The sequence below is a fragment of the Neoarius graeffei genome, chromosome 9 (genome assembly GCF_027579695.1).
Source record: "Neoarius graeffei isolate fNeoGra1 chromosome 9, fNeoGra1.pri, whole genome shotgun sequence".
NCBI lineage: Eukaryota > Metazoa > Chordata > Actinopteri > Siluriformes > Ariidae > Neoarius > Neoarius graeffei.
In genome coordinates this window covers 61,024,199-61,041,656 of record NC_083577.1, presented here as the reverse complement: position 1 = coordinate 61,041,656, position 17,458 = coordinate 61,024,199, and the positions used below count along the sequence as shown (strand labels likewise).

At 44.0% G+C, this 17,458-nt stretch overlaps 1 protein-coding gene across 4 annotated transcripts in view; it reads left to right on the top strand.

The window, feature by feature from the left end:
• The first annotated feature begins 1,532 nt into the window (after positions 1-1,532).
• ppp1r9ala (protein phosphatase 1 regulatory subunit 9A-like A) overlaps positions 1,533-17,458 on the top strand; it is a 93,848-nt gene continuing 77,922 nt past the window's right edge. For all 4 annotated transcript variants that reach the window (XM_060930011.1, XM_060930009.1, XM_060930008.1 and 1 more), the window contains exons 1-2: positions 1,533-1,728; positions 9,697-11,633. In XM_060930011.1, the coding sequence (XP_060785994.1) occupies positions 9,855-11,633 (1,779 nt within the window). In that variant the 5' untranslated portion in view covers positions 1,533-1,728; positions 9,697-9,854. The remainder of the gene's footprint in view (positions 1,729-9,696; positions 11,634-17,458) is intronic.

The window sequence follows — 17,458 nt, the reverse complement described above, 5'->3', positions numbered from 1 at the left end:
TTGCGACAAGGCTTTCGCAGATAGCTTTTCGCAGACAGTTGTAATTTATCGTTGAGCGGGGAGTAATAGGCGTGCGCGATGTTATTCACCGCCACAACGCAAGGGGGCGCGAAGTCGCGAAATCGCTAGAAGTAGTTGGTGGGTGTGGTTAGTGGAGTGTTTATCCTCCGGTTACTTATAATGACTAAAACTGGAGTCGTATAGATGTACGTACTTCCTCACTTCCTCGATCAACCGCTCTTCGTGCTGCTCCATCTTCGCTCGTGTTTTTAAAAATGGCGGTCGTGAAAACAAAACAAACCGGGAAAGTAGGGAAGCGGAAGTGCGTGTACAGCGGATGTAGAGTGGACCAATCAGAGCCCTCTTGTCTGCGACGCTGTCTGCGAGGCTGTCTGCGGTGGTCACAATTTTTGGGAGGTGCGCGCAGAGCGTCTGCGAAGGTGGGGGGGCTACGCAGATGCCATCTGCGACGCCATCTGCGAGGACTGGGTTGTCAGCATAAATTGGCCTTAAGGGCCTCTGCATGCTCTTGCGACAAGGCTTTCGCAGATAGCTTTTCGCAGACAGTTGTAATTTATCGTTGAGCGGGGAGTAATAGGCGTGCGCAATGTTATTCACCACCACAATGCAAGGGGGCGCGAAGTCGCGAAATCGCTAGGAGTAGTTGGTGGATGTGGTTAGTGGAGTGTTTATCCTCCGGTTACTTATAATGACTAGAACTGGAGTCGTATAGATGTACGTACTTCCTCACTTCCTCGATCAACCGCTCTTCGTGCTGCTCCATCTTCGCTCGTGTTTTTAAAAATGGCGGTCGTGAAAACAAACCAAACCGGGAAAGTAGGGAAGCGGAAGTGCGTGTACAGCGGATGTAGAGTGGACCAATCAGAGCCCTCTTGTCTGCGACGCTGTCTGCGGTGGTCACAATTTTTGGGAGGTGCGCACAGAGCGTCTGCGAAGGTGGGGGGGCTACGCAGACGCCATCTGCGAGGACTGCGTTGTCAGCATAAATTGGCCTTAAGCTCGCAACAGGCCCTCGTGTTGCGTCACGCTTAGGATGGGCGGGCCCAGGCTAGATATTGCACCAAAAACCAGACATTTGCAGCTAGAATAGTCATTTACCACATTAGCAATGTATAGAGTGTATTTCTGATTAGTTTAAAGTGATCTTCATTGAAAAGAACAGTGCTTTTCTTTCAAAAATAAGGACATTTCAAAGTGACCCCAAACTTTTGAACTGGTACAAATAAGTACCTTAGAGGGTACCAGTGACAAGCCGACGTACTTTATTTTCTGAGAGTGTCAGAGATGACACCTGTTTATAAGTTCTTGACTCCTCTTTGCCATAACTGTTTGGTCTCTGAACCTATGTAAGGTGGTAAACCCACTTGTCCCCGGATACTTTGATAGCAGATACTTCCGCTCTCCCGGCGCGCGCCCGCGGAGGGGGGGTTGGGAATTTTACAAGCGGTCCTGGAATGCGAGCGTGCACGCGCCTATGCTCGCGCCCGCCTCCGACCGTGTTGCACGCGCACTCTTCCATACGAGCACGAGCGGCGGTGGAGTGGAGCTGCGACAGGTCGAGAGTTGTGAGGCGGCAGGAGGAGAAGCGCGGGGCGGCGGGAGGTAGCGACAGCGATGGCGGCGAAGGAATGACAAGTTTGAAAGTGTGTGTTACACCGGAAAAAAAAAGTCGACTGGCTGTCCGGAACAAAAGCCCCTTTACTGAAGGTAAGAGAGAGAGAGAGCAAGAAAGAGAGAGAGAGAGCGCGCGCGAGAGGCCTGGAGAGGTTTTTTTTTGGGAGATTTCCGACTTAGCAACAAATACTATTTGTGGCTCTTCACACCGGTTAAAGCAAGATATTCCTACTGACTTTGTTTTAAAAACGCCGTTGTTTACAGGGTTTAACTTCTCAGCCGTAGCTTGTACACATCCATACCGTGTATAAACACAAACCACACGCTGTTACACAAGGAACATGTAAACAATAACGCAAGATAATGCACTGGATTTTAATTAAATATGGAACTTTAGCCTGGATGATGTGTCGCCAGACTTGCAGGACTGGACTGTTAACAATGGACTGTAGAAGTGACTGGGAGCTCGGAGTTAGAGTTCAGGATTCAAAGATTTTTATTGTCACTTCAGTGTATATCCAGGACTTACAGTATGGGTTGTTTTACAATCAGGGTACGCAAGCTAAAAATCACATTTAACACTTATTATCTTCAATATCAAAAGGCTTGACTAAATAAACTTGGTTGTTTATTGTAGCCCTGTGATAGCTCTATTTACCATGCAAAAAAAAAATTGGTGATAACGTTATTTTTGGTGAATGTATGGCAATATAGGTCATATTTAGCAAAATTACTCGTGTCATTTAGAACAAGTGCTTTTTTGACCACAGGTAGCTCCAAAAGGGATGCACTTAAATCATTCTTTATACTATAAAACAAAGAAACATAGTTAAGTTTTAATGTTGAATGCCAGTAAGTTTTCAGACTGTTTTGATCAAATTAGTATGTAATTGTGTAAAAAAAAAAAAAAAGTCCTCTCCGAGACAGCTAATTTTTCAATATAAAATAACATATCTAAAATGATTATTTTCATCCTAAAATGTGGTCAAGATATTGGGACATAAATATTAGAGACAACTAATGCCGCTTTTCCACTACAAACGCGGCTGAGTTGGGCTGGGCTGAGCCGTGCCGTGCTGAGTCGGGCTGAGCGGGGCTGTTGGAGTTGCATTTCGACTACAACCGCGCTGAACCGTGCTGGCTGGAAGTGGGTGGACACATTGGGTGGAGTTAGCGAAAGTGGGTGGACGTCACGTGATGTCGTTAAGCAGCGCAAACAGTGACATCAGTGATCTTTTAAGCGGTAGTCTCACGACCCGGATAGTAAACAATAAACATGGAGGACATGGAGTCGTTAGTGTTGCTGGTCTTGGTGCTGTGGCTTGTTGTCACCGACAACGCCAACAGATACTGGCAAGAGCGTATAGATGAGGCGAGGCGCATAAGGCTTCAGAAATTCTCGTAATTCGTAATTCTTCTTCTTCCGGGTTTACGGTGTTTACAGATCCCAGCGTGCTCGCGGGGTGTGTGTGGGCATGTGAGGACACTCCTCCTCACCAATCAGTGCACAGGGGAGTGTCTGCTCACGCCCCCAGCCTCACTCGGCTCGGTTTGGCTCGCTTCAGCCCCACTCCAAAATGGTGCGAGTTTTAAGGGCTAAGCAGGGCTGAAGCGAGCCGAGTTGTGCTGTTTTTTGGTAGTCGAAACGCGAGCCGTGTCGGGCTGAAGTGAGCTGGAAAAGGGCCATAACACAAAGCTTACAGCCTTGTATTTAAAAGCACTATGGAAGTAGTGGATTCTGAATTGTCAAAAAAAAAAAAAGTCCTCTCCGAGAATAACTTCATTTGTTTCTCCCAGCCCTGCTTAAAGCTCCACTTAATCTTCTTTATCTTATAGCAGATTACACAAAACTACCATACACACATGTCAAAAAATTACCTGAAATCTGTTCTTTAACTTGTCCTTCACTTAAAAACCGGTACAAGAACCAGTTTGAATCAATTTGAATTTTGGACCCCTGTGACACAAACTTTGTGCCCTGATTGTAAAACAACCCTTATAGGAGAATCGAAGTTTCTTTCTCACCTTACTTGTAAAATCAGATTATAAATATCTCATCTCATTATCTCTAGCCGCTTTATCCTGTTCTACAGGGTCGCAGGCAAGCTGGAGCCTATCCCAGTTGACTACGGGCGAAAGGCAGGGTCATGGCCGTAACTACCATTGAGGACACCGAGGTCATGTCCTCGGTATTTTTTTCAGAAATTTCAAATTGGACTACGCTGAATTCAAGCAGTGATCAATGTGAAACGCAGCGTCCGCATCCACATGTCATCTGTATTTCCCCCCAATAAAATTCACATTTGTCTAATGTCATCTGAAATCTCTCAGCCTCTATCTCTATCGTTGCCGTGTCTAACGCAGCGTCACGCGACATAGCCTATACTAGTGTCGGCCGGGGAAGTTGGGTTTTGGATAAAACAGCCAGGGTGTAGTGTACGCTCTATCACATATGCCTACCTAACCTAACGTAGGCTAATAGTCACATAGCATTATAGAGCTTTACCTGAGTGCAAAATGAAAAAGTTGCAACAAACTAAATTAAGGTTTGGACAGCCAACAGAAGAGCAGAGAAAGAGAAGGAGGGAAGGTGAGAAAATATTGTCAGTGCAGTGGCAGACCGTTCAGCGGTATCATGCTAACTTTCCAAGGGGAAACGTTTCATTGTCATTGCCTATTACATTTTAGTTAGCATTTCGAGAAACATTCAAAACTAAGTTGTCACAGGCAGCCCTGTGCAGGGCTGACTAAACAGGCTTGTTCGAGTAACTCTCTCTTTCTCTCATAACTCTCTCTCACTCACTCACACACACAGACACATACACACAAATAATACACTCTCACACACTCTCTCTAATGCATAGTCTTCACACAGAACTAATAACTCTACATTCTAATGTAATTTAAGATAATGAAATGTAAATAATGCCAATACTTCAGGTAGCTGAGCAATACACTCAGTTCAGTTTTGACTTTTATGTCAGACAAAACTCCACAGTTATGATGGCACAGTTTTAGAATTGTTAAAGTAAATGTGTTGTGAGCCAAACTTGCATTACAGGCAATGGTGAGAACACACTGTTTCAGAGAATGCATGCAAATGGATCTCAATTCAAGACAGCTAGATAGACTGATGCCTTTACATTACTGCTCAGAATGTCTCTACACATACAGACACCCACAAATAACACACAAACTCTCTCAGGCCAAGTTTACATTAGACCGTATCTGTCTCGTTTTCTTTGCGGATGCACTGTTCGTTTACATTAAAACGCCGGGAAACGGGAATCCGCCAGGGTCCACGTATTCAATCCAGATCGTGTCTGGTCCAGTGCTGTGTAAACATTGAGATACGCGGATACGCTGTGCTGAGCTCTAGCTGGCGTCGTCATTGGACAACGTCACTGTGACATCCACCTTCCTGATTCGCTGGCGTTGGTCATGTGACGCGACTGCTGAAAAACAGCACGGACTTCCGCCTTGTATCACCTTTCATTAAAGAGTATAAAAGTATGAAAATACTGATGCAAATACTGCCCATTGTGTAGTTATGATTGTCTTTAGGCTTGCCATCCTTCCACTTGCAAGTGGTAAGTGATAAGCGCTGGGATCACACACACAGCGGCTCAGTCCCGAATCACAGCTTGTGCACTTCACTCGCGCGCTCTGTGAGCTGCGCAGGGCCGGAGTGCGCACCCTCCAGAGGGCACTCGCTGTTCAGGGCGGAGTGATTTGGAGCGCAGGATGCCTGCGGAGCCGAGCGTATCCGTGTATTGGTGTTGCTGTGTGCACGCAAATCGTGTATTGGTGTTGCTGTGTGCACACTAATCGTTTTAAAAACGTTAATCTGATGATCCGCTGATACGGTCTAAGGTAAACATGGGCTCACGCTCGCTCTCACACACACACTCACACTATTATTATAAGGTGTAATACTAAAACTTACAATTCAGCAGTTCACACCCTTTCTGTCATGTGTATGCTGCAATGTAAATAATGCCAGTACTTTAGGTATGTATACTCAGTTCAAGAGTTTACTACTTTTCTACTTTTACGTCAGATAAAATACCACAGTTATGGTGCCACAGTTTTAGAATCGTTAAAATAAATGTGTCCTCCACCAAATCTATCCTTTATTTATTTATTTATTTATTTATTTAAGTTGTGCCGGGGGGCTTCAGTGCTGTCAGCCATGTTTGACCTCGGTATTTGAAAAATCCTGGGTACGGCCCTGGGCAGGGTACACCCTGGACAAGTCGCCAGGTCATCACAGGGCTGACACATATGGCCCTTTTCCACTACCCTTTTTCAGCTCACTTCATCCCGACACAGCTCGCGTTTCGACTACCTTAGAGCAGCACGACTCAGCTCGCTTCAGCCCTACTCAGCACCCCAAACTCGCACGGTTTTGAAGTAGGGCTGAAGTGAGCCAGACTGAGCTGAGTGGGGCTAGGGGCGTGAGGAGACACTCCCCTGTGCACTGATTGGTGAGGAGGAGTGTCCTCACATGCCCACACACGCCCCGCGAGCACCCTGGGATCTGTAAACACCGTAAACCCGGAAGAAGGAGAATTACGAATTACGAGAATTTCTGAAGCCTTATGTGCCTCGCCTCATCTATACGCTCTTGCCAGTATCTGTTGGCGTTGTCGGTGACAACAAGCCACAGCACCAAGACCAGCAACACTAACGACTCCATGTCCTCCATGTTTATTGTTTACTCTCCGGGTCGTGAGACTACCGCTTAAAAGGTCACTGATGTCACTGTTTGTGCCGCCTAACGACATCACGTGACGTCCACCCACTTTCGCTAACTCCACCCAATGTGTCCACCCACTTCCAGCCAGCACGGTTCAGCGCGGTTGTAGTCGAAATGCAACTCCAACAGCCCCACTCAGCCCAACTCAGCACGGCACGGCTCAGCCCAACTCAGCCGCGTTGGTAGTGGAAAAGCGGCAATAGACACAGACAACCATTCACACTCACATTCACACCTACGGTCAATTTAGAGTCACCAGTTAACCTAATCTGCATGTCTTTGGACTGTGGGGGAAAACGGAGCACCCGGAGGAAACCCACGCAGACACGGGGAGAACATGCAAACTCTGCACAGAAAGGCCCTTGCCGGCCCCGGGGCTCGAACCCAGGACCTTCTTGCTGTGAGGCGATAGCGCTAACCGCTACACCACCGTGCCGCCCCGATTATAAATATAATTAAAAAATAATTATATATATATACACACAGTACCAGTCAAATGTTTGGAAACACCTTCAAATTCGATGTTTTTATTTTTTTTCCCACATTGTAAATTAATACTGAAGTCATCCAGACTATGCAGCAACACGTAAGGAATCATTTAGTAAACTTTAAAATGTTCATCAAACCAAAATATGTTTTAGATTTTAGATTCTTCAAAGTAGGCACCTTTTGCTTTGATTACAGCTTTGCATACTCTTGACATTCTCTCAGTTAACTTCATGAGGTAATCACTCGAAATGGTTTTCCAACAGTCTTGAAGGAGTTCCCAGAGGTGCTGAGCACTCGTTGGCTGCTTTGCCTTCAGTCTGCGGTCCAACTCATCCCAAACTTTTTCGGACTGACTGACCTTCATTTCTTAAAGTAATGATGGACTGTCGTTTTTCTTTACTTAGCTGAGTAGTTCTTGGCATAATATGGATTAGAACAGTACTCAAATAGGGCCATTCACTGTATACCAACTCTGCCTCTTCACAGCACAACTGATGGTCTCAAACACATTAAGAGGTCAAGAAACTCAAGAAATTAACTCTTGACTATTTGTACTATTTGTACCATTTATATACTGGAATGGAACAGCCATTCCAGGTGACTACCTCGTAAAGTTGACTGAGAAAATGCCAAGATGTGCAAAACTGTCATCTAAGCAAAAGGTGCCTACTTTGAAGAATCTAAAATATAAAACATATTCTGGTTTGATTAACACTTTTTTTTTTTTTTTTTTTTTGTTCACCAAATAATTCCATATATATTTCTTCATAATGTCGATGACTTTAGTATTAATCTACAATTCAGAAAATTTTAAAATAATGAAAAACCACTTAATTAGAGGCGTTTCCAAACTTTTGACTGGTACTGTGTGTGTATATCTGGGTTCGAGGCCGGCGAAGTGGAGTTTGCATGTTCTCCCTGTGTCCGCATGGGTTTCCCCCACAGTTAGGCTGATTGGTGGAGTCAAGAACTTATAAACAGGTGTCATCTCTGACACTCTCAGAAAGTAAAGTACATTACTGTACCTTTAGAGGTACGTCGGCTTGTCACTGGGGCAGTACCCTCTAAGGTACTTATTTGTACCATTTATATACTGATTGGGAACATATATGTACCTTTTTGACCCTAAAAAGGGACACACAGTTACTTTGAAGTCCAATAATGAGCCCTAGGGAGTGGTACATTAGTACAGATTGTATCTTGGGGGACGGAAATGGACTCTTACTGTACCCCTATTTCTGACAGTGTACCTATATAAAGTATAATTTATAGACTACATGGTGGGGTGGCGTAGTGGTTAGCACTGTCACTTCACAGCAACAGTGCTAACTGGGTTCTCTGGGTTCGAGCCCAGCGGCTGGCGAGGGCCTTGCTATGTGGAGTTTGCATGTTCTCCCCGTGTCCGCATGGGTTTCCCCCACAGTTGGGCTGATTGGTGGCGTCAAGAACTTATAAACAGGTGTCATCTCCGACACTCTCAGAAAATAAAGTATGTTACTGTACGTCGGCTTGTCACTGGGGCAGTACCCTCTAAGGTACTTATTTGTACTATTTATATACTGATTGGGAACATATATGTACCTTTTTGACCCTAAAAAGGGACACACAGTTACCTTGAAGTCCAATAATGAGCCCTGGGGAGTGGTACCTTAGTACAGATTGTATCTTGGGGGACAGAAATGGACTCTTACTGTACCCCTGTTTCTGACAGTGTACCTATATAAAGTATCATTTATAGACTTATAGAATACATGCTAGAGCGGGCGGCACGGTGGTGTAGTGGTTAGCGATGTCGGCTCACGGCAAGAGGGTCCGGGTTCGAGCCCCGTGGCCGGTGAGGGCCTTTCTGTGCGGAGTTTGCATGTTCTCCCCATGTCCGCGTGGGTTTCCTCCGGGTGCTCCGGTTTCCCCCACAGTCCAAAGACATGCAGGTTAGGTTAACTGGTGACTCTAAATTGACCGTAGGTGTGAATGTGAGTGTGAATGGTTGTCTGTGTCTATGTGTCAGCCCTGCGATGACCTGGCGACTTGTCCAGGGTGTACCCCGCCTTTCGCCTGTAGTCAGCTGGGATAGGCTCCAGCTTGCCTGCGACCCTGTAGAACAGGATAAGCGGCTACAGATAATGGATGGATATATTAGGTAAAAATACACTCTAAAATCAATGTACAAAATAGCAGTAGTGTAAATACAGTACAATAACCATAACGGACATAGACAGCTTTTATTGTCATTCAGTATGCAACAAGTGTACACTGAACGAAATTTCATTGCAATTTGGCTCAGCACAGAATTAAACATGAAGTGTATTAAATTAAATTATGCAGCAGTAAAAATATTATAAAGTGACCTGTGGAATTAGGAAATGTTCAAGTTATAAATAGAAGTTTAGAGTTTGGGTTTAGAGTTCAGCAGTCTGGTGACCTGGGGGGAAAAGCTGTTACAGAACCTAGTGGTCCTGCACCGAATGCTGCGGAACATCTTTCCAGAGGCCAGAGGGGAGAACAGTTTATAGCGAGGGGTCACTGATGACGCTTCTGGCTCGAGACATGCAGCGGAGAAGGTGCTTAGAAGAGTAGCTTATGAGGTGTACATGAATAGTAGTGCAAATGATTGTAGAATATATATAATATACTTTTTTGTATACTTAGTACTTTTGCACTATTCCTTCACTGTCTTATCTTTTTCTCTTTATATATATTTTGCTGCTGTAACAATGTAAATTTCCCCTTGTGGGATAATAAAAGGCTATCTTATCTTAGGTAGTGGACTGTTCCTCCATCTACAGGGAATTTGTCTCTTTCTTTTTTTGCAGATGTCCACTGCCTGCTTGGTCTAAAACAATGCCCCGGAGAAACTCAGGACCTTTATGGCTTCGTCCGAGTAGGATAAACCTCCTCAGCTCCAGACATTAACCCCAATCAGGATCCGCGTTTCCACTCCTTCAGATCACAAGGGACCGTGTGTGGAAAAATGATCAAAACCGAGAGCAAAGGCGAGAGGACTCTGAGGAGCGCATCTCCTCACAGAAACGCATACAAGACGGACTTCCACGCCATCAAGTGCTCCTTTGACGGAAACAAATCCGACATTGCGTCCAAGTCCTGTGCTAACGGCTCCTCCACTGAGCCTCGCGAGGACATCACCAGGGGACGAAACTTTGGCAACCGGGTCAACAAGATCAAGAACATTTTTCTACAGTTGGACAGCCAGCAACAGCAGGAGAATCAGGATGGAAAAGCCACCGTGAAGGCTGATGCACCTCAGATCTCCTCGCCAGTGAAATTCCCAGTTAGTGGCACGCACAAAACCAGTCCAACCAACTTGGATCCCCAGAGTGACAGGACCCCAAAAGGGGAGGACAATGAGATCGACAAAGCAGCTTTGGCAGAGAAGTTTTCTGTAACTAGAAAACTGTTTGAGAGGGGTCTAAAGGAACAGACTACAGTAGAGAAACAAACCCCAGGCAGGGCCTCTGGACGCCTCTCCCAAGGTAATGTGTGTGAAGAAAAGAGAACGAGCAGGAAACCTGTAGGGTCCTCTGAAAATAGCAACAACAGCGTTATTAAAACAGATCGCAGCCCTGCCTCGCCGGAAAGCAAGGACGCTGAGGTCAATCGATTATTAAATGCAGGACCTATATCGAGAAGACTAGAGAATTTCATGGCAGATAGCGATCACGAAGAATCACTAAAAACGTCCGCTAAAACACCAGAGAAGGTGTGTAGCCCTGCAGAAAGATCAGGACCCGTGTCTCCTTTACGAGACGCTGCGCACAAACCGACTTCACCTTTTAATGACCACTTCCAGAAACCAACTTCCCCCGATAATCATTCCAAACCAATTCACTCTCCAACTTCACCAACCAGTGACTTGGCATCAAAATCTAGCTCATCAGCCTCTCAAGCATCTTCTAAGCCCACCTCCCCGACCACAAAAGGCAGCGATGAGCCCTGCGTCCTTGCTTCCAGACATCCGTCCTCATCAGTCGATGGTTTTAATAAATCTTGCACAGGCACTGAGGAAACCAAACCCACCACTGTTTCTCCTAGGGACCAAAAGTCTTCAGCTTTTATCAGCAGTTTTTACAACAGAGTCAAAGGTCCAGAGGCGGCTAGGCGTGAGTCCAGTACATTGCGGAGTTTGTCTGAAGACACGTTACCTCCTCAGTCCCCGCCAAACTTGGATCCTACTGGGGCAGGAGTGGTCCGTGCAGAGCTAGTCAGGGTCCAGGATGAATCGTCCGAAAGCGAGGAGAACGAGGAGGACTCTGTATTTGAGGAACTAAAGCTGAAAAGGGAGCTCAGTCCTGATATTCCGAGAGGAGGTCGGACCAGAGCTTCAATTCCATCATCTCAAGATGACCTTCAGAAGATCACAGAAGTCAAGCAGCAGGAAAAGGCAGTTTCTCAGTCACAGGCTGGACAGCTAGAGGAACAGAGAACGGAGCTGGCAAAGCAGGAGAGTGACGAACAGTGTGATGATGATGAAGAGGAAGGGAGCGAGCAAGATGATCAGGATGAATATGGAAAGATGTCGCCAGTGTTTTATAGCTTTGAAAATGCAGCATTTGTGGATGATAAGGACACAGGCTCTGCTCAGAAGGAAGAAGAAGAGGAGGAGGAGGACGATGACGACGACGAAGAGGAGGATGATCAGGATTATGAGGAGTATGATGAAATTGCTGGTCTCTCAGAGGATGAAGAATGTTCACCCAGAAGGAAGATCTGCTTCTCTAGTGCACCGATACGGGTAAGCAAGAAAGTTTTTAGAAAACTAATAAAATGAAAACTGGAAATGCTTGGCGACTTCAGTTATGTCTGGGCAATAATGATATAAATTGCATGTTTGTTTGTTTATTTATATAACAGTTGCTCTTCAGTCAGCTGATTTGATAAAGGTTTGTACTGTTTTGAAGCTTTAAAAAAGATTTAACATTTTTAAATATTTGAAATTTCAAAATATTGAAAATTAGGTTTTTTTGTGTTAATTTTTTGTAGGTATTAAATCAAAGTATCAACAAGCAAGGGGTTATTCACTTATTGATTTTGTATAAAATATAACACTACTGTAGCCTGGCAAGCCAGACTAAATGTGAATATTTAGTCTGGCCTCGATCCGTAGACATTTCCGAAGCGGGTAGGAGGAACAACCCGCTGTCTTTCAAACTGTCTCTGTGCGTATAGGCCAACGCTCTGACCAATCAGCGCAACAGTGACTGTGACATCGTCAGAGCGACAGAAAGCAGTGGGGGAGGCCTTGAAATAAATAATTTTTCAAAATGCGTATTAATTAATAAACAGGTTCTAGATATTAAGAAGTTTGGAGATAATGACCACAAGTTTGGAGTCTGTACCACATAGACATTTTTTTCCAAGTGTTTTTCAAGGGTTTGCTTAAACTGTTTTTGAGAGTTTTTATTTAGTGGTGTTTGGTGAAATAATTTCCCTTAAATTTAAAATAACGGGGAAATAAGAAACAATCAAAAAGTAATGTTTCAAAGCTGTTTATTAATTCTTCGTACTGCACAAACTAGCCCCATCCTTTTGGCTACGAGCGGAGCCAGCTGGTAGATCAGACTTTTGCCATAGCCGGTCGGCAAAACAGCGAAAACGTCCTTCTTGAAAAGGAATGAGCGGAGAGCCTCTTCCTGCTCATGTTTCAACGAAAACTCCAAGTCTAATTCTTCTAAAACTGATTCCAAAGCGGAGTCAAACGCGCGCTGTTCACTAGCCGTAGCCATCTTTCCTGTTGGGCTTTCTCCAGCGTCGCGCAGCTTTGTCGTCACTCCTGCAAAAGCCCGCCCAAAGAATCCAAACAAAAACCTTGCGTTGTGATTGGCGGGCACGATTTGATGCCCAGGGTGTTTTGTTTATATGGTGCGAGGCTAGACCCATTCGCTAGGCAAAAAATATTTTTGGCCGCTAGGCGGGTGGGTCTAGTTTACTAGGCTAACACTACTGTTTTGTGCCACTGTAATTGTGTACATTGTAATGCACGTCACGTATCGTAGAAACGTCTTACGATATTTTTGTCATATTACCCACCCCAAATTCAGTTCTTTTTCCTTTCTCTCATACGGAAATTTTTCTGTCCGTCATGCCTGATTTCACAGAACGCTTGTGTGATGGTGTATGAGGAAGAAGTGTCAAGAGGAATCATAAGATTTTTCTGAAGTGATTAGTGGCTTCTGTCAGTATTTTGATTATCCTCTTCTTTCTAATTCCTCTACATTTCCCAAAGGCATCTTGAAACACAAAGTGCACTGTAATATATCAGCGTATTCGGAGTGAAGCACATGGTGGATTCACTCCACCACACCTCGTGTTGAAGGCCTGGTATTGTACTTCTCCTGTCCCGATGGAATTTTCCTGTCTGCTTCTCTGTTACAACTGAACAACTCTGTTGTTGCTCACATTCCATGGTTGTGCAAGTGTGTGTTTCTTTTTTTAAACACTTTGGCTGTTGTTAATGATCAACTCTGGTTTCTGTTTGTCCCTGACGGTTAGAAGCTTTACTAAAGGCAGCAGTGGGCATGTGATGCCAAACTACAAGCAGGTACCTGCACCTGAAGCAGACATTCCACACTACAAACAGGCGTGGCTGGGGTGCTTGTGTGTCTCTTTGTGGACAAATGTGCCTCACATACTATCTTTCCATCTCATCTTTACTGGGGTGGAAATATGAAAAACACCATTTTCTGTGGGCTCTGCTGTAAACAGGTTGCGAGTTGCAGTAGGTGGTGTGGCCAAGTGATCATGATATGCTTGAACGTTTTTACCTTGGTTATGATTTTTTGGGCAGTTTGTTTGGCTCCAAAAACCTGTTAAAGTCATAAATGAATATCTCATCTCGTTATCTCTAGCCGCTTTATCCTTCTACAGCAGACCTGGGCATTTTACGGCCCGCGGGCTGCATCCGGCCCTTTGGTTCATTCTGAGCGGCCCGCGTAAGGTTAATTAGAAATTACAAAATAAACGTATTTTCTAATTTTACCTCATGCATGGACTGACTGTGCATTGCTTTTATTTTGAAGTTGTGTTCAACAAAAACGCAATGCGCGCGATATGAACATGACATGAAATCCCACGAAACCTAATCTCGCGATAACTACTTCCGTAATTTGTCCAGACCAACCATAAACTTGTACGTCATCCTTCAAACGGTCCAGCCAATCACATAGTGTGACGTCACCAGCAGGCGCCGGAGCCCGAGCTGATCTGTAGATCTGATTCCTACACCGAATGGACTGATGATCATCTGTCAGCTGTGCTTCACATCTCCACCTCAGACATTCAACCTGACTCTGATGCACTCGTTAAAGACCAACAGAGACTAGGTTTCTCTCACTGAACAAATAAACTGAAAAACACCAAATGAGGTGATTAGACTAAAAATGTGGGCATCATTATTATAATATGATGTATCTTGCTTGATATTTGGAGTAGAAAGACAATATTGTGATGTCTCTTTATTGTGTTTTGGGGTGAATGTGACCTGAAAAAAAAATGGTACAAACGTTCACATTTTGTTAACCATTGTTTTGGGAAATTTGATTGAATAAATGACACTTTTTTTGTAAGGCAACCTCGTTTTTTCCATACTCTTACCAGTCTTAGCAGCTTGTAAAAACAGTGTTATTTACTGCTTTATATAAAGAAATACAATTAATATTATGCAGAATTTAGTTCAGCCTTATGGTCTGGCCCTCCACACAATTTCCTGTTTCTCATGTGGCCCTATGGAAAAAATAATTGCCTACCCCTGTTCTACAGGGTCCCAGGCAAGCTGGAGCCTATCCCAGCTGACTACGGGCGAAAGGCGGGGTACACCCTGGACAAGTCGCCAGGTCATCACAGGGCTAAATGAATATAATCTGCTGTATTTTCCTGCGAGTACCAAAAGAGTCAGTTGGTGGTGTAAAAGTCCTGCAAAGTCGTATCTTATTATGTGATGTCCTTTAGCGCAGTATTTGTATTTCAAAGCGCTCTTGAATTCTCAAATCTGATTGGTCAGAAGGTTGATTCATTTTCTGAAACAGCACTATTCTGGCAGTAGAGCCAGCTGTCCTTTGAATCACAGGTGTATGTTAATGCACTCGTAACCCATGTTATCATTTCCAGAGGTGGACAGTAACGAAGTGCATTTACTTGAGTACTGTACTTGAGTACACTTTTTGAGTATCTGTACTTTACTTGAGTATTTTTTTTGGAAACTTATGACTTCACTACATTTGAAAGACAAATATCGTACTTTTCACTCCACTACATTTCTATCAAGGTCCTCGTTACTCGTTACTATGAAGTAGCTTTGAAAGTGGATGTTTTGTTTTTTTTTCTTTTCTAAAACGTGATTGGGTTTTTTTTTTTTTCCGCAGGCGACACTGAGACAGCCTGTCAGTAATCACTAGGGTCACATCCATAGACTGTATAAAATCAAGATCAATGATTTCTCAGCAGCATTATTTGAACACGATCAGTTGATGGCACAATAGAAGGAGGCGGTTCTTTTGGGGAATACATGCCCCCAGGGCCACACTTCGAATCCATGTTTCAGTTTTCTGAAAGGATTAAAGATTCGTTTCGTTTTAAACGTTTGCTTTGTTTGTCGAAAACGAACCACATCACGGCCTACAAAAACTCGCCGTCCGACCTGCGGAAGCATATTGAGGAATATAAACGTTTTATTCCAAGAGAAAGCTTGCAGTGAAGTTGTCTGTGCTTTTAGAGCTAGCGGTAACGTTGCAATAGCTATGCGGTTTGGTTAGTCAAATGACTTTCTATGGATTTGCCCACCAAGTTGCCGTAGTCTTGGCCACGGCTAACGTTAACACACAGCTAGTTAACTTGGACACTGTTAGTTAGCATGTAAAAACAGAGTTACGCTAACATGAATAACGTTAACGTATCTGAAGTCCTTTCAGAAATATGTTTTAGCATAATCTTGCCAAATAAACAATGTAGACTTTTTTTTTTCTAGTAGCATTAGCTACCCAATATGATTTTGAGTTTGAAAAGTTTGCTAGCATGTCAGGTGGACTTTCACTGACTAGCTAGCTTAATGTTAAACCACCATGATGCACAGCATGCGTTCATTTTGAGAATTCACGTTTCTGTCTTTGGTAACGCTGTTAGGTTTTGTAAGCGTTGTGGCAGTAATACAACAATGCGTTGACAAATGTACTTTTAATACTTAAGTATTTTTAAAGGCAAGTACTTCAGTACTTTAACTTAAGTAAAAATTTGACTGTACAACTTTCAGTTGTATCGGAGTCACATTTGACCAGTGGGATCTGTAGTTTGACTTAAATAATGAAGTTGGGTACTTTGTCCACCTCTGATCGTTTCTATAGTGACGGCTCATTTACAGGGACTCGTACGGTGGATGCTTGACATAAGCCAAGGTTCATTTCTGGTGGAAGTCTCTGTAGACGATGTTTATTGAACATTTATGGAAGGAGTTTCCAGTGTCAGGACTTTATAAAGGTCTGGAAAAATCTTCAGGACAGAGGAGTTTGTGCTTTTCTTGATAAAGTTGTTGTGTTGTTGTTTTTTTGTCTTATTGACTTTGAGAGAGGAAAAAAGAGAGACTGTTGAGGAAAGGACTATTTATAGCTGTTAGAACGTAGGTGATAAACTTGTGTGGGGATGTTCCACAATAGTAAATGTAACTATAAGTGGATAAAGCATTTACACTACAGGCATTTAGCAGACACTCTTATCCAGAGTGACGTACAACATACCCTGAGGAGCAGCTGGGGGTTAGGTGCCTTGCTCAAGGGCAGTTCAGCCATTCCTGCTGGTCCAGGGAATTGAACCGGCAACCTTTTGGTCCCAAAGCTGCTTCTCGAACCATTAGGCCATGGCGTCCCCTCATGTTCACCTTCTTGAATAAACAAAAGATTATATGACAGTTGTTTCTTTAATAAACAAAAGAATCGTGGTATAGAGGATGTGCAGTCACGTGACCCGCACGTGTGTACTCTGCCATATTGGACGGCATCAGGATAGTTTACCTTGCGCGAGCGTAATGGATCCATGCAGTAATCCCCAAGAAAATTTGGAAAATACCCCATCTACATCGCACGATAACTTGTCTAAGTTTGTTCAGCATCTTGAAGGTGACGTGAGGCAGCGTTACGTGGAAAAGTGTTCCAGGTTGGGGACTGCAGATCCGTATAACTTGCCGCAATCCTTGTTCAGGGAAATTCGGAGCTGCGGTGCCGGCGATTTGCCCAATCTGGCTTACCACGACATTTTACAATTTTCTCGTTAATCGTGAATCGTGTTACACTGGCAAAGCCCTCAAAGCTTACAAGAGCCTGGAAGCTTATAAATATTTTGTTGCGGGATGGGTATCCCAGCTATACCTCTGGAAGGTTCCGAAGAAGAATGTCTACTTGATAACCTCACGGGTAAGTGGCATTAAGACATTTATCATAAAGAGACTATGCAGGACGTTTTATCTTAAGAATGTTCGAAATCTAAACTCAGTTCCAGATAATGACAGGGTTGTAAATATGTATGTTTTTGTCTGAAAATCAGAAAGCTGCGCACGTTTGCGCGGAAGCTGCGCAA